The sequence below is a fragment of the Convolutriloba macropyga genome, chromosome 1 (genome assembly GCF_964194025.1).
Source record: "Convolutriloba macropyga chromosome 1, txConMacr16.3, whole genome shotgun sequence".
Lineage (NCBI taxonomy): Eukaryota > Metazoa > Xenacoelomorpha > Acoela > Convolutidae > Convolutriloba > Convolutriloba macropyga.
In genome coordinates, this window is record NC_134468.1 from 18,226,391 (window position 1) to 18,249,743 (window position 23,353).

At 33.3% G+C, this 23,353-nt stretch overlaps 1 protein-coding gene across 2 annotated transcripts in view; it reads left to right on the forward strand.

The window, feature by feature from the left end:
* The first annotated feature begins 1,224 nt into the window (after window positions 1-1,224).
* Window positions 1,225-23,353, forward strand: part of LOC142336012 (histone-lysine N-methyltransferase SETDB2-like) — an 87,422-nt gene continuing 65,293 nt past the window's right edge. Inside the window, exons 1-3 of one of the 2 annotated variants that reach the window (XM_075384475.1) lie at window positions 1,227-2,566; window positions 6,556-6,638; window positions 21,795-21,902. In XM_075384475.1, the coding sequence (XP_075240590.1) occupies window positions 1,324-2,566; window positions 6,556-6,638; window positions 21,795-21,902 (1,434 nt within the window). In that variant the 5' untranslated portion in view covers window positions 1,227-1,323. Of the gene's footprint in view, window positions 2,567-6,555; window positions 6,639-21,794; window positions 21,903-23,353 lie in introns of both variants that reach the window. The other variant, XM_075384484.1, reaches the window with a different exon arrangement.

The following is a 23,353-nucleotide window of genomic DNA, read 5'->3' on the forward strand; positions in this document are numbered from 1 at the left end:
AAGATTTGAAAAATTGCAGCCTTACTTCCAAAGGTATATGGTTTGTCAACAGATATAGTGAGCGAATGTCGGCGGCATCAGATTTTAGATGTGCTGCAAAAGTCATTTTCGAGTCAAGGTGTATTCCTAGATAACAACAACTCTCAGCAGGTTTTATTAAATAAAGTAGATCTGCTTTATCAGCATTCAAAGTGAGTTGATTTTCCTTTAAGTAACTGTCCGTCTTCAATAGAAAATTTTCGATTTTTGTTGCAATTGTTTTTTCCGGTTCATATCGACATGGGATACTAATATCGTCTGCAAATTGACTAAGCTCAAAGTCACTTTTGATTTTTTCTGAAAAGTCGTTAACGTGGCTACATTGTTCTAATTTCAATATTAGCAGAAAAAGCTTTTGTAATCAACCAAAAATCATCTTTTTTAACATTTTTTTTGTAGATAAACACTTTTTTAAAAAATAAATATCGGATAATGTAAAACTAGTTGCATTTTACTTGATTAAATGAATTTTAATCAAACTAAGTTGGTAACAATTATTTCAGTCGTGTGATCTCTTTTGAATGTCATTTTTCGCTTGACACATTTTTCGTCCGACCCATTTTACTTTGTTCTCCGAAACGGGATAAACACGCCCCCATAATGCTATCATCCTTAAGCCCCAGGTGACTCCTACCGAAGCTTATTTGAGAGCAGTTCGCCCCAGGTTAGTGGGTTGTGTTTTTAATGTTAGTCGTGAAAAATTTCACTTCTCAAGCTCAAACTATTGCATGCCCGTAACTTTCTCAGGCCGTCATGAGGATGCCCGTGACGTCATGAGGGTGCCCGATCGTGCTCTTCTATTCGAGTTTTTACGCTCTTTATTTTCATAGCCAGCTGATCACAGTAAATCTATTGCATAGCGAATTACCTTTGTGAAAATACACTTTCTGGAATTCAAGAGCAGAATTGATATTCCACTTGTCTGCAATGACCTGACAAACCAGTATTTTGGTCATCGCAACTATTCTGGTACACAATGTGAAATTGTGTCATGACAGTTGTGAAAACTGCAGAGCATAGAAGTTTTTAGTTCCATTTGTATGATTTAAAATCGGCTGTTTTGAAATTGCTTTCAAGTGACTGCTAGTTATATTAAAAGTATAAACTAAAAATAGAAATATAAATCAGTAAAAATAGAAATATAAATAAAAGATAAATTTTTAAACTAAAATGGTGTAAAAATGATTTTTCCCCTTCTTCATTCAAAAACGTACCAAAAGATGCAGGGGTTCTCGTCCATGAAACTTCATGATTTCAGATTGTATTGGATTTGTTTTATGAGAAATGAAGAGCTCCTTCCGGAGTTTTCTTGGAGTATCGCCGAAGAAATCATTTGATCTAATCGAAAATAACACAGCCGCTGTCGTCGAATGTAAGAAAAGTTGCGAAAAGAACTACGAAGCTGTTTTAGCTGTAAATGCCGAGGATGCAAATGGATCGTGTTTTTCAACCGTACCCAATACAAAACTGCGTCTTAATCCGTGCGTATTTTACAGTAAAGGATCCATTGCTGATAGATCACCAACTAAGAGCCAACATTGTTTCGAAGGTTCTCTTAACTGTGAAAATACTGATGATCTCCAATTGAATGCAGCTGACCATCAAGGTTCTTCACGTGCTGTGCATTATGTTGATTATCAGGCAGTCAGAAACAGTCCTCAGGAAGACGTACCGAGGGATGCTTTCAACTTGTATGAGACTGCGGGTTATGCCTTCAATGACTTATCTCAGCTTTTAGCAGCTAGCAACTCCATTCGCTTTGACAATTCTGCTCCACAGATGTTGCAAAAAGATTCTATCTATACCGAAAATATAGCACCAGTGTTTGATAGCACAATGAAAGCTACAGAACGGACACCCTCGTGTCTTTCTAACAATGTGGTTTTCCAATGGACACCGACAACTGAGAACCTGTTGTCGCAAAACGCTATGCTTTGTTCTGAACCAACAGCCTCTGCAACAATTTCCCAAGAGACTAATGATCAGAATGCAAACAGTCTGCAGCGTTATCAATCAATAGACGTAAACATATCAGAAGGGAGTACTCATTCGGTCTCCGGAGATTGTCACCCCATTGTTGCTCACGTGCAGTCACTCACAGAACCTACAGTTTTCAATTCAGTATCAAAAACGATGCGAGAGGAGGAACAGAATCATTTAGCAGACAAAGAAAAAATGAAATGCAAAAAGATGGCAAAACTAGCGCAGGAACCCAGAGCACTTATTGAAATTGACAGCCTTGTCAACGACGTGAGCGAGCCTATCCGTGAATTGACTTCGGACGAAAGAATTTTGTTAAAACAGGAGTTTTATCTGCCTGTCAGCGAGGGAATGGATCCCAATGATCCCATCTGTATAGATAGCGATTCTTCTTCTGTTGAATATATATTCTCCAAAAGCGCTGAGAACTACCAGTCACAACCTCTGAAAAACTGGGTTCAAGAACAAAAGAAAAATCTTAAGGGTGTGGATTCTGACACGGATGATGTAGTTGAAATAGCTCCAAAAAGAAACAGCTACAGTTCAGGTTGGCTTCTTTTTGCTTTCAGAGAAGCACCTATCGTTTTGAAATAGGTTGACTGCATATATCTTTCCTTCGAATTACGATACTCATGAAAATGACTCATTTGTGATGTTTCTGATGTCTAATGCAAATGAGAACCATGTTCTCTACCATGTTTGACAGATGATCGCCTTTTTGACAAAATACTTGGTACATTCAAAATAATGAATAAATATCTATTGAAAATTCAGAGCTTTTAAGTATATTTTTACCAAGGCTTTGAACGCTTGAAAATCAGATAGGTTTGTTGGAAAACTTCTGGAAACCGAGTTACTTGTGTCAAATAAGCATAGCTAAGATATAGAGCAAATCTCAAAATCGTTTATAAATAGCTGCAAACGAAAGCTGATGCTATTATTGATCTTTTTGTGGTTGTCTCGAAGCCAGAATAGTTAAAATTGATCGACTTATTCTAATGGTTCTCAGTTGCATTTTTTGAATCACTCATTCGGCAGCTAATGATTTGCTATGACTTAGTGTTCATTTCCAAAAAAAACAATTGAATTTTTGTTTTGCTCGTATTTTTTTGATGGCTTGTAGTCAATGTCTGTAGCTTATTAGTCAATGTCTGTAATAAAGTCGCATTGGTTTTCTAATGAGACACAACTGAAACTGTTTCATGTTTAGTTGATGTCAGTTGAAATTTTATTACTTTGGCACTTGTGTTTTCGTAAAGCTTTAGTGAATTTTTTAATTTTGCTTTTTTAAATCGTTTTTTTGTTTGGTCAGTTAGTATCATTAATGAAAAGTCCAATTGATAGCTTAAGATTTTTATGATTTTAATACTTGCGTGTGTAGGTGTGTTGTCGTAAAGCTTTAGTGAAATTTATGGATTTGGCCATAATGTTTTGTTGTTGTCCATTGTGTCTCATTAAAGGCGGCTCTGTAGTGCGACGCAATTGAGCCTATCTGTTTTTTTGAGCTGAGACCAAACGATTTAAATGATTTTGACACTGTGTTTTTCAGTAAACTTTTGTGATATTTCCATTTTTGCAAATTTTGTTCTCTTTTGGTTGTGTTATTACGTAGTTTCAATTATCAGAGGCCCATTGGTTTTAAGCCAAAGTGAATATTTTGTTATCAACTGATATAAGATATTTTTATGGCTTTGAAACTGTTTCAATGAAATACGTCAGTAAATTTTGCCATTTGTTTTTTGCTGACTTGTCTTAAGTCCCAAGAACAACAGATTTTATTGGCCGTCTACCGTTTCGAACAGCTGCAGCTTATTAATAGTTGCGTCGTTTGTTTGTGTTCTCTTTGTACGGTAGTGTAATTATTAAAGGATTTTTTATGCTTTTTAACGGTACATAGCACGAGGTGATTAAAGAACTCAGGCTATAGTCACTTTGTTTAAAATTAAATTTGACCTCCGCTAAATGGGGAATAAAGTTTCCTTTTCAAAATTGTCTTGTTCCGATCTTTTCTTTTGTAGTAGTGTACGCAAGCTCATCTGCTTTGTTGACTATAAATGGCTTGGTTTAGTTGAAATGTGGATAGTCACTGTCTGAAGTCAAGTTTTTGAAGTCTCTGGATTGTAGTTCGTCTTTTGTCATGCTACGATTTTTCAATCAGTTTTAAACTTTTTTCGTTATCAGTAAATCATTAATTTTTATTCCAATTTCTGCATTACCTTATTCACTGATTCAATTGAATGGATTTAATTCTTCGTTCAGCAAAATTACGAAAATAAGTTTAAGGTCAGGGTGCTATAAAGAAGATGCAAAACTTTAAATAAGCAAGTAAAGACGGGGAACTAAGACTTAATGTTTCAAGATTTAGTGCATTAAGTTGAATGGTAGTATTATAGCAGGTACTTGTATTGCCACGAATGAGTGTTGATTGTACCAACATGTCAAAGGTAATGGAGCTTTCTTCTCATTAATAGCATCTATTCTCTATGTATGGTCAATCGCTGTAATGCTTTTTCAAGCAGAGGAGAAATCACACAACACGTCACTGTCAAATTGCACAATTCTTAGTCTAGGTTGACAATATCGTTGCTCTTGAATCCTCTGCTATCGATCCCCATAGGCTTCAATGGCTTGATCTGACTTCTCAGCAGCATTATGCGTATCGTTTGGTTGAAAACAAAAGTTCGCTGTAATATGAAGAGCAACAGAACGTCGTGAGGTCCATGTTGGCAAAAATGTCGCGAATTGCTTCCAGCAATGTGGTTAAGTTTTTCGACTTCTGGGGATAATTTAGCCGTTGATTGGCTGTGCCATTGTTTGCGTATTGTGTCGTGTCTTGCAAAAGCGCATCCCCGTCCACGGCATGTAAAAGTTAAGTGATCAATTAAATTTCATGTGGCGCTTTTGAAATCATTTTTTTTCTGTCATAATCGTAAACTTGATCTTCAATTCTTTACCGTACACTCAATTGCATTTCATTTGGGGTCAAATGTAGGTATCTGTCGTTTTCTCTAGGAAATGTTTTCTTTTTTTTTCAAACTAAGAAATGTTATGCGTTCTGAAGCCTTTTGGTTTTTTTGAGTTAATGCTGACAAAGCTATTGTATCTCACCCACAAATCAAGACTTCGCAGTGATCTGCAAATACTGGTTACTTACTGAGGAAACGCAAATTTTTCTGCACCCTAAATAACTAGAGTGTTGTCAAACTAGTTCTGAGTGAATTGGCATTTTTGGTGTCCCTAAAGAGGGTCTAAGAACTTCATAGACAATTTGAGGGTGTTCGAGGTTTCGGGTACTAGTTGCTGGCTTCAGTAGTTGTCGAATTTTTTTTCTGCACCTTAATTATTTTGTTGGCATATTATTTGGGCAAGAATAAACACAATGGTGGTCCCCCAAAAAGGGTCGAAGAATACCCTATGCACATTGAGGTTCGTTAAGATTTCACTTACTAGTGGTGGTTTTTTTTAATAGTTTTCTGATTAATGACATATTGTCAGTTCTTGTTGTGCACCTAGTACCCAAAGTTCATGATTCAAATTGCGTTTTGCTTCTTCTACTGATGCCACTTTCTTTTCATCTTCGGATTTTTTTTTAAAAAAAAAAGATGCTTCTTTCTGTCCCATCTGTGAGTAATATCTGTAAATTTCTGGTCAATCTACTATTGGTACCAGCTAGAAAACCACATTTGAAGATCAAGTGTGTTGTATAAGTTAGGGAATCGTATTTCTACTTTTCTAAATTTTCGGCTTCAAATTTTAAGAAGACAACAGCGAACGCAATGGATTGCCTTTTTGAACACTTGATTCACTTTTAGCTTAGCGTTACTATGAATAAGGTTGTTTGCTGGCAGTAATTATAATTTGCCAAAGCTGCCGTGCCCGGAATAAATTCGTTGTCAGCTGCCAAAAGATGTGAGCGCTTTTTAGAATTTAAGGCATTCGCTCTAAGAACAGGTTCCCTTGCGAATAGTTTCCTTTGCTCCTAAACTCAGCTTCCTTTTGGAACGATCCCAGCAAATTAATGGCCTCAGATGTTACTTTCGCCAAGCATTTAGCTATGATGCGCCCAGTACTCCGCTTACTGCGATGGGGCGGGCGCATTTTGCGTTTTTTTCGCACAGTAAGTGAAACACTAGAGTGACTGAGTGACTATACAAAACTGAAAGACTTAATGCAAGATAAATAGGATTTAATTGTAGTGCATTATTAACTTTTGATAGTTGCTGAAAAGTGGGACTTTGCTGACAAAATGTTTGTTTCAGAACAAGAAAAATAGTGAAAGGAGTGTAGTTGTTTTTAGCATTATCATAGCTTTACACGATAGGGGAAAACCAATTTTCAGAAAAGATCCCAGATATTTCTGAAGATGTCGAGGTGAACAAATCTTTCTTATTAATAATACATTTTTTTATCAAAGCCAGTGGGAAACAAAGTCACTAAACATCAAGAAGGGTTTTACTAATTATGGCTATTGAAATGTGATTGACTATTATGCGGGATCGCTAATTTTACTATTCGTATCGAGTCTGTTATGTTTAGAAGATAATGCAAGGCGTCATAAGTGCTCTCGCGGATGCATGACAGCAGTGAAATTTGACAGGAAATTGTTAGAGAAAGAACAGGTAAATTAATTTGCCTGCATTTTTGATAGGCAGAAATGAGGTTTTAAATGGTAAGATTTTTTGCAGTTGGTCAGTTAGAGAAGAACTTACAAACATATCTATTTGACCTTAGTGGTGGTTTGCACAAATGTATGAATGGTATCAATAGAACTACGGGTTTTCGGTAAAAAAAAACCCATTTTGAGTTTTCCTGTTAGGCAATTTTTTGTGTGATCGTTTTGTGTGATCGTTACCTTTCATCTTGAGAAACGGGATAAACTGGTGAAACACGAAAGCATGAAGTCATTGAGCAGTTCTCGTAGAGCCTTATTAGTCTCTAAGTATGTGGTTCTTTGGACCTGAGCTGACATAAATTCATAATGTTTAGGGCGGTTCTTTACGTTTGACCGATGTTGGTCCGGCACAAGTATAGATATCCGGGATCTGTTCTGTTTCGCCCTCCCATGAAATGTTTAATTACCTCAGTTGGAAATTGCGTTTTTATTGGGTATGTTATGAGATTATAAAAAACCATGCTAGAATGTGCCTGGGAGCGTGCGGTGTGTGTAGTAAAAGCTGTATAATTTTTATTCCGATGGGGATAGATCACAGTCGCGTAATTTACAATCGAAATTGAAAGACACGTTGGACAGTATCGTGAAGACCACGGTGTTGGTTTTGAACTCGCTTTTGGCTCGAACCTTCTTCCATATTGAGTTTTTATGGCAAATACTCCGTATATCTTGTTCTTCTGAGTAGCTTCGGATAGGCATTTAACAATTCAATACGTTCTCTTGTCTCAGTTTATCAAACTTGCATAAATTACATTTTCAGTCAGCACTTACATAGCTCATATAAAGTGAAAGTCGGCATGAGTGACTATTGCCATACGTTATTGTAAAAGCGAATTGATGAAAAATCAACGACTGAAAGCGAAAATGTTAAGTGGCTCATTTTTTTCGGCTAAAAATATAGCGAGATTGTTAAGTACCTATATGCTCTTGAACAATATTTAGATTAAAGTAGAAAAGATCATGAGAATTTCGTCGGTAAAACAGATAAATTTGTTTACTCCATATCAAAGCCAGTTAAAAAAAACAACTCAATAATATCTCATTTTTTTCATCTGCTGCAGCCGTTCCCATTGTCGAGTATGAAAAAGCTTTGCGAGCTCCTTAAGTTGATGTTTTTAATAGCCTAGAAGCGATAGCGGCTAATATTGGGGACATCGTGGTTTTTTTTAAATTTGTTGTCTCCAGCGATGATTCTTACGAGCTTCTTGCGACCATTCTTACGACTTCTTGGAATTGACTTTTTCAATGACTTCAGTGACTACTGCTTTGCAGTTAGCACTTGTGTGCGTGACGTCATTTCTGCTTTTAGGTAATTTGCGTGACTTACCTCACTCAAAAGATGACTCCTGAACTCACTCATGGAACTTTGGACACTTATGGAATTTTATCAACATTTACTAGTTAAAGATCATCAGTGTGCATCTAAGTAGTGCCAAACTTTTATGCCCTAATTCTTGAGTAATATTCTTGAGTTTTTGATTGCGTATATCATTTTTGAAAAAATCTTTTATAGGGCTCTTTTCTTATAGACCGTATGTGTCATGAAATTGACAGTCCGAATCTAGCCCAGAAAGTGTAGTGCTCTATTAAAGGACTGGTGGTCGATCTATCTATCTGATTTCTTTAGTTGTTTCAATTCATGGAAGGCCACAAGCGTCTATGGCGGCTATTTTCCGGCAACCTGTCGGCTATTTTGTTATAGCTGCGATGCTGTAGGCTGAGCAGAGCTATATTTCGGTGCTCTTGTTTTTAGAATCCAGGAATTAGATTGTATTGTGGTTCTCTTCTTTTTTTTGTAAGATGTTTGCACACATGTTTCAATGACTTTAATCATTCAAAACGAGATAAACAGGTAACGCTCATTGGGCATTAAGTTTCGTTGGAGGCAGAAGGCTTGCTTTAGCAGTCTTTCAAGTGCTTAGTGGTGCAGCTTCTGGGAAGCTATTATTTCAATTTTAAGCCCAAAATTGTGCAATCCTACGTTTTGTTATTTTGATTTTTTTTGTTTGATTAGTCTTTATTGATCTTTGTTTTAGAGTTGATAAAGATATAATTCCTTTTTATGCCCATTTTAAGAGCTATAGTTTTTGGTACTGAAAACAAGAATACAAAAAATGATACCAATTTTTTTCTAGGTTTTGTAAAGTTTGTCATTTTTTGAGTTTTTCTAGCCTCAGGGTCCAGAAAATCTCGTCTAGAGTCGGATAATGGGGTACTGCATAGTTTTTAATGGTTGTGGAATGGTTTTGAACATTTTATTTTGTACGAATTTTAGCAATTTTTTGATAAAAAACTGGCAATTATTATTTCATTTCATTTTTCCAGCCTCAGGGGCATCAAAATCTCCTCTAGTGTGTGATGATATGTGGCTACATAGTTTTTAGTGGCAACTGAAATGCTTTCAACAATTTGATATCACGCATTTGAGCAGTTTTTAAAACAGAATTGTTAAGCTCTTATTTATTTGTCTTCTCTCCAGTTTTTCTTGTCTCAGTGGCCAGGTAACGTCCCCCATGCTTTGATTGTTTGAATATTTTTGTATCTCAATTTTTTTTGCAATTTTTTGATAAAATTTGAAAAAATTTATTCTCATGTTCCTAGTTCATTGATCTTCATGAAACAACGACACTGAAACTGAAATTTGATCTACTGAATGGCCCCTAGAGACAATGAAATGGTTCTCAAGTTATTATTATCGCGCTGTTTTGCAACATAAAATTAAGATTGGCAATTGTTTTCAGTTTTTTTTTTGAAATTTGCTTTCAGTTTATCTATTGTGTCTGGCTGGCATTGTTCATTTCATCTGCTGGTTGCACTGATTCTAAGTTTTCATTTAATAATTGGGATTGTTTTTCGGGACTTGTCCTGCTATGTTTTTTTGTTTTGCCGTCTGACGCCGTTTTCGTTTTACATTGTTAACACAGCAAAGCTAAAAAAGTCAAATTTTCTCAATGACTTTTTCCTCTCACTAACGGCTTGTGCCCGCTTGACGTCATTTCGCACTCTCTTTAGCCAAGGTTTTTAGCTCATTTGTGATTAGATTTTGATCATACGTGACTTACCTCACTCAAGAAAATGAATTTTGAACTCTAAAACTTGAGCTTGAATTAGTGTAATAGAGGTCCCTAATTTGTAATAGAGGTCCCTAATGCTAAAGCTTTTACGCAATGAATTTTAGCAAGCTTTATTACTTTGCCGCTGAATGCTTTTTAATATAGCTTTTTGTGTTTGTAGGGTACTTAGAGGCACACAAGAGGAGAGAATTTTGAAAAAATTATTTAAATTTCAAAATTCGTAAAAATGCGCAAAGTCATAATGTGTTTTTAATGTTTGTAGGGTACTTAGAGGCACACAAGAGGAGAGAATTTTAAAAAAATTATTTAAATTTCGAAATTCGTAAAAATGCGCAAAGTCACAATTGTGTCCTAAATTATTTAAAAAAACGAAAGAAGTTCTTACCAATTATTAGCATTAATTTTAAATAATCAATGTGTCCAATGAATTTCATCACATAAAAGCTGGTTAAAATAAACCTCTCAACACTTGTTGGATCCAAGCCAAGAAAGAAACAACATACATAAAAATAGTTTAAAATAATCAGTTCAACACAGCAGTGAAACTCTTTTCGAAGATGTTGCGTCTATGCCGAAAGAAACTGAATAAAATACATTATTTTTAACCAAATTTGTTCATACCAACAAAAACGAAATTGACTGATTGAAATGCATGAAAATTTGGATGATAAAATGTCCTAAAATTATTTCTAGAGTATTCAGAACATTCTAGAATAATTCCACCGATGTATGTACCTTTTTGTGCCAATTTTTTTTTCATTTTTCAGCATGTGTTTCAGCGTATTACAAAATTTATTGAAAAAATTTTTATAGGGTTTTCTAGTGATACAAATTACAAAAATGATAATTATCAAAGTTTTTTTTATGTTATAAGTGATGAAAATTGACCTAATACTTCAGTTTTTCTTAAATATAAAATAAGCAAAGCTATGCCGGGTCTGTGAATAAACTAGAAACACATAGAGTTAGACAATTTAGGAGAAAGAAAGCAGAAGAAAAATTAAAACAAAAATATGGCAACTTAAAAGAGTTATTTGATCCATTAACATAAACTTAGAAAAATTAAAACAAAAATATGGCAACTTAGAAGAGTTATTTGATCCATTAACATAAACTTCAAATTCAAACTGATACTTTAATAGAAAAGGATAGAATATTATATGAAGCTTTACAATCAAATACTGATTCAACATATGCAATAGCATTCAATAAATCTTAAGAGATAAAAGTTGATGGATAATACCAAGAGGTATTTATATATTGTGATGGGGATTGTATAAACATACTACATGATGCTATTGTAACAAACCATAAAAATGACACCTGCTGATGCATCAAACAATCCTAAAAATGTTAATACTATGTTACTGCTAGCAAAACTACACCAAAGGGTAAACCATGCTACACCCAACTTAAGATAGGCACACAAGAGGAGAAATTCGTAAAAATTTCGAAATTCGTAAAAATGCGCAAAGTCATAATGTGTTTTTAATGTTTGTAGGGTACTTAGAGGCACACAAGAGGAGAGAATTTTAAAAAAATTTTTAAATTTCGAAATTCGTAAAAATGCGCAAAGTCACAATTGTGTCCTAAACTATTTAAAAAAACGAAAGAAGTTCTTACCAATTATTAGCATTAATTTTAAATAATCAATGTGTCCAATGAATTTCATCACATAAATGCTGGTTAAAATAAACCGCTCAACACTTGTTGGATCCAAGCCAAGAAAGAAACAACATACATAAAAATAGTTTAAAATAATCAGTTCAACACAGCAGTGAAACTCTTTTCGAAGATGTTGCGTCTATGCCGAAGGAAACTGAATAAAATCCATTATTTTTAACCAAATTTGTTTATACCAACAAAAACGAAATTGACTGATTGAAATGCATGAAAATTTGGATGATAAAATGTCCTAAAATTATTTCTAGAGTATTCAGAACATTCTAGAATAATTCCACCGATGTATGTACCTTCTTGTGCCAATTTTTATTCATTTTTCAGCATGTTTTTCAGCGTATTACAAAATTTATTGAAAAAATTTTTATAGGGTTTTCTAGTGATACAAATTACAAAAATGATAATTATCAAAAATTAATAGAAAAGGATAGAATATTATATGAAGCTTTACAATCAAATACTGATTCAACATATGCAATAGCATTCAATAAATCTTAAGAGATAAAAGTTGATGGATAATACCAAGAGGTATTGGTGAAGGCAAAGTCAAATTTAGTGGTGTTGATGCGCAACTATTGTCAAAGGGAATCATGGTAAGAGGTAATTAATATGTTTACTCTTAATTTATCAATTTTTTATCTGGTAGGTGCGCAACTGGATATAGAAGAAGTTAAAGTAACAGATTTCCTTGGAGATGTAAAATATGATTACAATACAGGTGATAGAAAACGCAACAGACGTAAACTGATAAAATTATTATTCAACACTAGGGTTTCAGCAACAGGATTAACTGACCCAAACGATTTAATAGAAAGATTAGAATTACATTTTTGACTTAAGAGCAGCGCATGATGGATTATATGATGTTAAAATTCCTCAACAACTTTTATCAATAAATAATTTTACTCAAAAGCAACCAAATACCTTTATTTTTAGTTATATTACTTGAAACGACAAGAATTAGCTAAAGTTTTTAGTCGAGAGATAACAAAATTCCAAAGAGAAAGAATAATATCATTATACAAAGATGAAAGACGGTCAGCTGATTTAGTTGACAAGTCATGTTTAAGTAAATATAAAATTGATTATAAATTTTTATTAACAATCATAGATTTATTTATCAAACTTGCTTGGGCTATACCGTTAATGAAAAAGTCTGGTGTATCTTTAACTAATGGTTTCAAAACAATCCTACTAGAAAGTAGAACACCAGAAAAATTATGGGTTGATTGGGGAGGCGAGTTTTATGACATAACCCTGAATTCTTAAGGAACATGAAACTGAATGTTACTCAACTTAGTAATCTAAAAGCAGCATTTATAGAGATTTAATCGGACATTTTTACACATAATTAATAAGCTAACATTTATATATTGTGATGGGGATTGTATAAACATACTACATGATGCTATTGTAACAAACCATAAAAATGACACCTGCTGATGCATCAAACAATCCTAAAAATGTTAATACTATGTTACTGCTAGCAAAACTACACCAAAGGGTAAACCATGCTACACCCAACTTAAGATAGGCACACAAGAGGAGAATTTCGTAAATTTCGAAATTCGTAAAAATGCGCAAAGTCATAATGTGTTTTTAATGTTTGTAGGGTACTTAGAGGCACACAAGAGGAGAGAATTTTAAAAAAATTATTTAAATTTCGAGATTCGTAAAAATGCGCAAAGTCACAATTGTGTCCTAAATTATTTAAAAAAACGAAAGAAGTTCTTACCAATTATTAGCATTAATATTAAATAGTCAATGTGTCCAATGAATTTCATCACATAAAAGCTGGTTAAAATAAACCGCTCAACACTTGTTGGATCCAAGCCAAGAAAGAAACAACATACATAAAAATAGTTTAAAATAATCAGTTCAACACAGCAGTGAAACTCTTTTCGAAGATGTTGCGTCTATGCCGAAAGAAACTGAATAAAATCCATTATTTTTACCCAAATTTGTTCATACCAACAAAAACGAAATTGACTGATTGAAATGCATGAAAATTTGGATGATAAAATGTCCTAAAATTATTTCTAGAGTATTCAGAACATTCTAGAATAATTCCACCGATGTATGTACCTTTTTGTGCCAATTTTTTTTCATTTTTCAGCATGTGTTTCAGCGTATTACAAAATTTATTGAAAAAATTTTTATAGGGTTTTCTAGTGATACAAATTACAAAAATGATAATTATCAAAGTTTTTTTAATGTTATAAGTGATGAAAATTGACCTAATACTTCAGTTTTTCTTAAATATAAAATAAGCAAAGCTATGCCGGGTCTGTGAATAAACTAGAAACACATAGAGTTAGACAATTTAGGAGAAAGAAAGCAGAAGAAAAATTAAAACAAAAATATGGCAACTTAAAAGAGTTATTTGATCCATTAACATAAACTTAGAAAAATTAAAACAAAAATATGGCAACTTAGAAGAGTTATTTGATCCATTAACTTAAACTTCAAATTCAAACTGATACTTTAATAGAAAAGGATAGAATATTATATGAAGCTTTACAATCAAATACTGATTCAACATATGCAATAGCATTCAATAAATCTTAAGAGATAAAAGTTGATGGATAATACCAAGAGGTATTGGTGAAGGCAAAGTCAAATTTAGTGGTGTTGATGCGCAACTATTGTCAAAGGGAATCATGGTAAGAGGTAATTAATATGTTTACTCTTAATTTATCAATTTTTTATCTGGTAGGTGCGCAACTGGATATAGAAGAAGTTAAAGTAACAGATTTCCTTGGAGATGTAAAATATGATTACAATACAGGTGATAGAAAACGCAACAGACGTAAACTGATAAAATTATTATTCAACACTAGGGTTTCAGCAACAGGATTAACTGACCCAAACGATTTAATAGAAAGATTAGAATTACATTTTTGACTTAAGAGCAGCGCATGATGTATTATATGATGTTAAAATTCCTCAACAACTTTTATCAATAAATAATTTTACTCAAAAGCAACCAAATACCTTTATTTTTAGTTATATTACATGAAACGACAAGAATTAGCTAAAGTTTTTAGTCGAGAGATAACAAAATTCCAAAGAGAAAGAATAATATCATTATACAAAGATGAAAGACGGTCAGCTGATTTAGTTGACAAGTCATGTTTAAGTAAATATAAAATTGATTATAAATTTTTATTAACAGTCATAGATTTATTTATCAAACTTGCTTGGGCTATACCGTTAATGAAAAAGTCTGGTGTATCTTTAACTAATGGTTTCAAAACAATCCTACTAGAAAGTAGAACACCAGAAAAATTATGGGTTGATTGGGGAGGCGAGTTTTATGACATAACCCTGAATTCTTAAGGAACATGAAACTGAATGTTACTCAACTTAGTAATCTAAAAGCAGCATTTATAGAGATTTAATCGGACATTTTTACACATAATTAATAAGCTAACATTTATATATTGTGATGGGGATTGTATAAACATACTACATGATGCTATTGTAACAAACCATAAAAATGACACCTGATGCATCAAACAATCCTAAAAATGTTAATACTATGTTACTGCTAGCAAAACTACACCAAAGGGTAAACCATGCTACACCCAACTTAAGATAGGTGATTGCGTAGGAAATGCTGATAAACGTAATTTTTTTAAAAGGATATACATCTAAATGGAATAGAGAATTAAAAATTAATGAAGTTGTAAGAACACAACCACAAACTTATAAAATAGAAGATATTAATAGTGAAAAAATATAAGGTATATATTGTGGACATGAGATACTGAAGATACTGAAAATTTAACTCTGAACCTAATAACCAAGTTTTAGATTCACTGAACATTTTTCTTGTTTCTTGATAGTTAAATTTCTAGTCAATAATTAGTGTTTTTTGTAGTTATTCAAAACTTTTGGAAAAAAATTTATTGAAATTTTGGTTATTGTAAAATTTTACGTTTTAATTTATCATCATTGTTTTATAATCAATATAATGCTCAAATTTTTGGAAAAATTTTTCCATAAATTTGTGATTTTGCGCATTTTTATTATGGATTCCGAAATTTTTTGGAAAAAAATTCATTGAAATTTTGGTTATTGTAAAATTTTACGTTTTAATTTATCATCAATGTTTTACGATATGCCGGCCATGTTTGGTATTTACATAGTGTTTATCGCGAAACTGTACTTTATTTTATTGGATCCTGAATGAGGAATAGTGTTTTTCTCTTTTGCCCATTAGAGGATCTGGAAATTTTTTCTGGAAAAGTTCTTGGGAAAGGGAAATTTTTAACTTTGCATTCTAGGAACCCGGAATATATCGATCTAGTTCCTGGTGTGCTAGCTCAATATCCCTTTCTTGTTAACTAATCTAATTGAGGGCTAAATTTGAAAAGGTGTTAGTGTTCCTTGTTTTTCTCCTTTTCAGCTGCAAAAGGGTCTTCAAAATACTCCTGCGAAAACAGTTGGTCTTGTTTGGTTTTGAGATATTTATAAAATGCCAATTATAAATGATTTGGTGGACAATTTTAAAAGGCTGAAAACATTTTGACAGCTGTTATTTCGCTTCTTATCTACTATCCGATATCATAACCAAAATATTTGGTCCTCTGAGCTTTCAAAATGAGCATATTTGGACCGAATTTGATGATGAATTAAAGCGCCATCATGTCAAATGTCATCATGTCTTAAAAATAATGATTTAGCTTTAAGATGGATTACGTTAAAATTCTCATTCGCTCAGAGATGGAAAATTTTGCAATAATTTGATCGAATAACACTTCAGGCCGCTCAATCAAGGATATCAATTGTTTTACAATATTAATTGGCTAGCAAATTAGGTTAATCATACAGCTATTGATCTAATATTAGGCCTAATGAAGATTTTTCAAATAACATATTTAAAAAAATCATGTCCAAAAAATGAAAATGATTAACTAGAAACTAAACTATTTGTTGATTATAATTGTCAAGCTGTAAGCTGAGCGGAGCTGTATTGCGGGGCTCTTGGTTTTTACGACTCGAAGAGGAGTATTGGTTTTCTCTCGGTCTTTTCACGACTCGAAGTATTGGTTGTCTTCAGGTTTTTTTTTTTACCGAAAGTACTATTCGTTCAGACGGCGTTTTGACCTAAAAGCGAACGAGTAAAATTGCCATGTGAACCAATTTCTTCTGAGCGAGAGAAGTGTTTTGATCATGCGCTTTGATCAGTGAATGACTTCGACTTTGAAAAGTATTTTTGAGAGAATGGTGCATATATATAACCCTTTTTGACCGTTTTTTGTCCATTTGGCTCAATTTCTTAGCTTGTAGTTTGTTTTTTTTTTGTATTAATAGTTTTTGACCAATGCTGCATTAATATGTAGCTCGCTGAAATTGATGCCACAATATTTTTGAGAGCCAAATAATGCGTAGAATTTTTCTCTATTTTTTATTTATGAAATTTTTCATTGATTTCTTTATTTTTGGATCTTTGAAAAGACCTTTTTCTAGAGAAAAAGTATATTTGGCAGCGTCTTCTTGACAATTTTTATATTAGGCTCTTATCTATAGCTTACCTCATTTTGATTTGTAGAATTTTTTGTATACTAATCCGATTTTTGCTATTTATTCCAATTTCAGTTTTTTGTTAGTTCTTTTGGGTTTAGTTAGTATAAAGCTTTTTGTACAAAGGCTCATTTTTTTATTTTGTGTTTTGAGTAATTGGTATGGTTCCCTGCGTTATCTTGGAAATTCGGGGAATTTTTTTTTTCATAAACGTAGTTTTAACGATATTTTTTACAATTTTTTTGCGAAATAATTTTGTTACAAATATTGAAACTGTTACATTTTTTTTTCGTTTAGACGATGGATTGTGCATGTAATCTTCGGAGTCATGAATGCTAAGTAGAATTTTCTGGACTTCTACTTCATTTTCCAATTTAATTTTCAAATGTTTGAAGTAGTCTTTTTGTTTTTGTTCTCTTTTGGCATTGTTTCCGTTTATATACGAACTCTAACATGTATCATCCTAGCTTTCTCCTGAGACCTAGATTTTTTTTTCACTGATTTTTCAATCGTTAAAAAATTTTTTAATTTTATTCTTGTTAGATTTTTCAAAGTTTTCTCGTTTGCAATAGATTACAGATATGTACCACTTAGGCTTAGCTGGATCTAGTTTTAGAAACATTGACTAATATTTAGTTTTTGTAAATTTTTTGGGGCTAGGTTCTTAATAAAGTAATTTTTGTTTTGTTGAATGTTACTCTGTTTGTATTGTTTTTTCAAGATTATGCATATTTTGCAGTATTTGCTTTCATTTTTTTGGCTATCTCAGCAAAAAAATAAATGTATATAATTTTCTTCAAGCCTAATTTCCAAGTGCTGCGACGCCAAAAAATGCTTGGCGTGCTCTTAAATCCTCCTAATTTCAGTTGAGGATTAATTTTTGGGAAAAGCGATTTTTGAGGAAAGCAATTTTCTAAGATCAATTCCTGCCTTATGCTTTCCGACAGTTTTTTGGGTCCAAGAGTTAATTAGGTAGCGCTAAAAATATCTTAAGTTTTTTCGTGACAATTTTTATCCGGTCAGTTATTGAGCCGCGTTTTGACCTAAAGGCAAAAGTGAGAAAGTGTCATGGTAAACAGATTTTCGCTAAGCGAGAGAAGTTTTTTTGATCATGCGCCGGGTTCAGTGAATGACTAATTGACTTGAAGTCATTCAAAAATGTTCTTGAGAGAACGGCGCATATAGATAACCGTTTTTAGCCGTTTTTTGTCTATTTGTATTTTGGTTTTTTTGTAGAATTGTTTTTGATCGATGCTGCATTAATATGTAACCTTATGAAATTGATGCAACAAAGTTTTGCAGAGCCTAATAATACTTTTCAAGTGTAAAATGGGCTCATATATCTCTATTTTAAAGTGAATTTTTGGAATTTTCCTTGATTTCTTGCTGTTTCGAGCGCATTTTTACATATACATCCAATGTAAAATTGGATGTATTTAGCCACGTTCGATTGGCAATTCGTGTATTGAACAACTCTTTTGAACGTGACTTCATTTTTGTTTTATCAAATTGCACACATACTAATCCATTTCTTGCGTTTCTTGTCCAATTTTTTTGTTTTAGTTAGAAAAGTGTTTCTGTGCAAAACCAGGTGTTTAATTTCTTATATTGCCAAGTATTTTAGTTTTGCGAATCTCTAACTTTTTCAATTTTTTTTTCCAACAGAAGCATGGCTGTGAAATGGTTTTGAACCATGATTGGTAAATAAATGTATGTACCTAATTTTGGGTCGATAACTTTTTTGGAGTGTATTTAAAACAGAATTTTAAAGTCAATGCCAAATGTGAAAATTGAGTTTAGGTCAAACGGCTGAGTTTATTGAAAAGCAGAGACGAGAGAGTGATTTTTTGTTCGTATCACTGAAAAAAATTGCATATATTAAAGGCGAGAAAAGTAGTTTTGAAAAAGAAATTGCTAAGAGGAAGTTATTTGATCACTTGCGGCTTTTTTGAAACAGTTTTTCAGTTTTAGTTCAACTTTTCTATCAAATGTGCTTCTCACACTTATCTCATCTAGTAGTAGTGTGTTTGGAAGCACTTTTGACCATCTGAATCAAATATTACAAATTAAGATTCAATCTTCATCTACTTTTACCATTTTGCCTATTTTTCTAGCATCTTTTGTATTCTTCAAGAATTTTTTTAAGCTTTGTGTGGAGTTTTAAAGTTCAAACTAGTTGTTTTTGCAGTTTTGGTGGTCGTTCCTTGTGATCGTTTTTTTAAAAAATTTTGAGCAATGTTGGCTAAATTCGAGCAAATTTTTGCCGATTTGTTTTTTTTTGGTTTTTGACTTTCTTCTGACCTTACGCTTACTGCTCCTTTTTCCCAGGATATTCTAAGTTTTGAGTTACTTTTTAGGTGTTGCTACTATGAATTGACACTTCAAGGCAATTTTCTCAGACATAAATTTCTTAACTTTTTCTTCAGTTTTTTGTTCTTAGCAGTTTTTAACATTCATTTGATTTTTCGCTACCTCGTTTTGGATGAGTGACTGATCTGGAAAAAACTATCTAAATTATTTGCCGATTAGTGGTTGGGAAGAATTGTGAAAGCTAAACAGGGCACGTATCACTTGATTAAATCTTAAAAAAATTCTAATTTTAATTTAATTGTTTGTTATAACTGTTGTTTATTAGTTCTGTCAAATTTGGTTTGGGTGGTTGATGTACGAAGGAATGTAATAAATCTTTTCTCCTACTAATGGTTCGGAAATTGCATTTACCGTCTGCATAGTTTTTAGAATTTTACTTTAGGTTACTTTAAGGTTTTGTACGTTATTATCGCCTCTCGAGTATATTTCGATAAAACCCTTTTTATCGGGTTGTCTGTCAATTGTTAATATTTGGTTGCAAACTATTTGTATAACAAGTTCCTTTACCAATAGTTTTTTCTATTGTTGCCACTAAAGTTAAATCAGGTTGTGTATCAGTTTTGTCAGATAATTTTCTCATTTTTTTTCTGATGATTCAAGTTGCTTTGTATAATTATGTGGAATATGCATTAGGTCAGTGAAGATAGTCACTTTTCTACTTCGAGTCGTTTCCGGAATTTTTAGCAAAGATTTTAAGTTCATTTGCGCGATTTGATTTTGATCATACGTGATTTACTACCTCACTCCATAAAATGACTCTTGCACTTTAAAACTTAGTTTAATTTGAATTAGTAAAAGGTCAAAGGAACTTTATGTACAGTAAAGTTCCCTAGTATAAGGCTTCTGCGGAATGAATTTTAACAAGCTTTATTAATTTATCGCTAATTTTGTTTTTATCTAGCTTGTTGAGCTGCGTCGATTTTTTTCAACTTATCTGTATCTGTTTCTCTCTCCAATATCCGGGACGCAAGTCTTTTCTTTCGCAGCCGTTTCGGCAATCTGCCTGATGTGTTTTCCAGTATATGAGCACACCCTAGGTGTTTTGAGGGATTTCATAACAATTTTTATGTTATCTAATTGAAAATAATCTGAAGTAAATGTTTGAAACTTGCATTTTTGTCAGATTTTTTACCCCATAGACGTTTAGCCGGTAGTCATGGTAATGTCGATGGTCACGCTGGTTCGGTAAGGAAAACTGTTATTTAGTTTAAGAAAATTTAAGAGAAAAATGATATTCTTAAAAAATCCGGGAAAACTGTGACGACTTTTACCACCGTCGCTCTTTGTTAATTGCTCTCAAACGAAGTTTGTATCAATTTTATTAGTTCTGTCGGTTTTTTATGCGATTTTTGCTTGACCGTTTTTTGTCTAACGCTTTTGACTTTTCGTCCTAAAAAAAACGTCAAACAGTTAGCGCCCAGCGGGCATTAAGATGCCAGGTTGCATAAAGTTCTCTTAGAGCCGTTCTTCCCACTAATTTTCAAGTATGCGATTAACAGAAACTGTTTTGGAGACTTATACTAATGGTGTGAAGGGCGCTTCCCAAACCCCCACCCACCCACCGCCCCCATATCAGTCCCCCAATCCACTTTTGCACCCCCGCTGTGGTGCACCCCGCTTTGCTCACCTTACGCCCCTTCAATTAATCAAAAGCTATCCTCACTAAACCGTGGCTAGCTACTGGCGAAGCTAACCGCTCGGCGGTCGTTTGAGAGCAATTCACCCGATATTATTCGGTTATGTTAATTCTTGTAATATTTGAGATTTTTTAATTGACAAAAGTTTTATGCTATGTAGGGGACAGCAAAAATTTTGAATTATTTGCTTCGGTAAACAGCTGGCTTGGCCCCTTTTCAAAAAGGGAAATAACTAAGATGGGGGAAGTAAACTGGCAAAAAATTATAAGTTATATTTATTCTCCTCCCTAATTTTTCGGTCCAAAAATGATGGTATTTTCGAAGTATCTTCACTCTGATAAAAAAAAAGACGTTTGGTCCTTTGAGCGCTGGGTTTTGAGATACTTGTAAAAAACGACCTTTTGCGGGAAATTGCAAAAAGGCGGAAAATTTTTTATCGCCAACATATGGCACGACGTTAGAAAATTGGCTTTCCTAGCTTTGAAAAAGAGAAAATTTTGATTACAGAAGAAAATATGGCTAATAAGCGCTTTGTTCCACTTCGCATTTTTTGAATAAAACCGTTGTTCTGAATAAAAACCGGTTTTGGCTTTTCTCTATATTTCATCTTGAGAACCGTGAAAACTTGGACCTTTTTAGATGTAGAACAATGAAAAATGTTATGCGCTTCAGCTTGACAATTCTATTCGATATCCGTTCTGGATTTATGAAATTACATAAAATTTATCTCGTTATTTAAGACCGCTACTATCGTTAGGATCTGAGCAAATATTCTTTTATCCAATCTGAATATCGAAAATGCATCTTTTTCAGGTCTCCTTTCTTCAAATTCCCCTGAGAATGCACGGTTTTACTCGCAATGTGAAGAAAAATAGTGTAACAGGGAAAGACACCGTCAACTACGTAACGCCCTGTGGAAAGGTACGTTTTTAATTGCTCTTTAACGAAGCTCGTAACAATTATTGTAAACGTGTTGGTCTTTTTTCGCTTGACCGTTTCTGCGCTTTTCTTCTAGAACATTCTTTGACTTAAGTAATTTTTTCGAGCTTTCGTTCTTCATTTTTGAGTTATCTCTATTGCTCTCACGCCGAAGTAAAGCTTAAGACTAATATAAAATCAGTTGCAGCCTAGCAAAAGGAAGGGCCTGATAGCCGAGTGGGCAGTTCTGCTCGGTAGGGATTGAGAGATCAATGTTTCAGATCAATCTTTTTCCACCCGCCTGTCGTTCGAGAGCAATTCCTCCGAAATTAGTCGGTTTATGTTTTTTGATAGCCGCAAAGCGTTGGCTGAGGCTATTATTGGCGTCTTCTTGGTTTTTAACCGTTAAAGATTATTGGTATTCTATCGGACTTTTTACGACTCGAAGAGGAGTATTGGTTCTCTATGGGTCTTTTTTTGTTTTTTACAGGAAGTAGTTTTGTTCATACGGCATTTTGAGAAAGTTATTAAAGGTGTCATGGTCAACTGATTTTTAAGCTGTGTTCAGTGAATGACTTTTTAGCTTCGATAAATGTTTGAGAGAGCGCCCATATAGATATCCGTATTAGCCGTTTTTTCTTCATTTGGCTCAATTTTTTTTCTGGTAATTTGGTATTTCGTAGAAATAGTTTTTGATCGATGCTGCATAAGTATGTAATTTTCTGAACTTTTTCAGATACAACAAAGTTTTGCAGACCCTAATAATTCGTTTGTAGTGTAAAATTAAATTGGGCGTATATTTGTCGATTTTTTAGTTAATTGTTGGATTTTTTATTTCATTTTTGAACCTTTGAGAGCATTTTTCTTCTGACAAATCAATTTTTGGCAACGTTTGGCAATTCGTGCAGTGATCAATTCTTTTGAATGTGAGCTCTTCTTTTGTTTTATAAATTTGTACACATGCTAATCTGTTTTTGCGTTTTTTGTCCAATTTTTGTTTTGTTGTGGGTTTGTTTCTGATTCTATTTATTAGAAGAAACTTTTCTGTGAACATCCTGTGGCTTAATTTTGAGTTTGGTCATTTTCTGGTCATTTCTGGTCATTGAGGTTGGTCAATTTTTTGGTTCAAATTTTTGCCGAAATTTTTCCGGCTGTCATGTTATTTTTCACAAGAGGTAGTTTTCATGCGGATGTTGGACCTTAAAGCGAAAGTGTGAAAAGCTGTCATAAAAAGCTGTGCACAAATTTTTGCTCAGCGAATGAGGTTTTTTGATCATGCGTTGCGTTCAGTGAATGACTCTGAGCTTGAAAAGTGTTTTTGAGAGAACTCATCATATAGATAGCCGTTTTCAACCGTTTTTCCTGTCCATTTGGCTCATTTTTTTTCGTTTTTAATTTGTTTTTGTAAGTTGTTTTGTAGAAATAGTTGAGAAATAATGTATGTTTCTGAATTT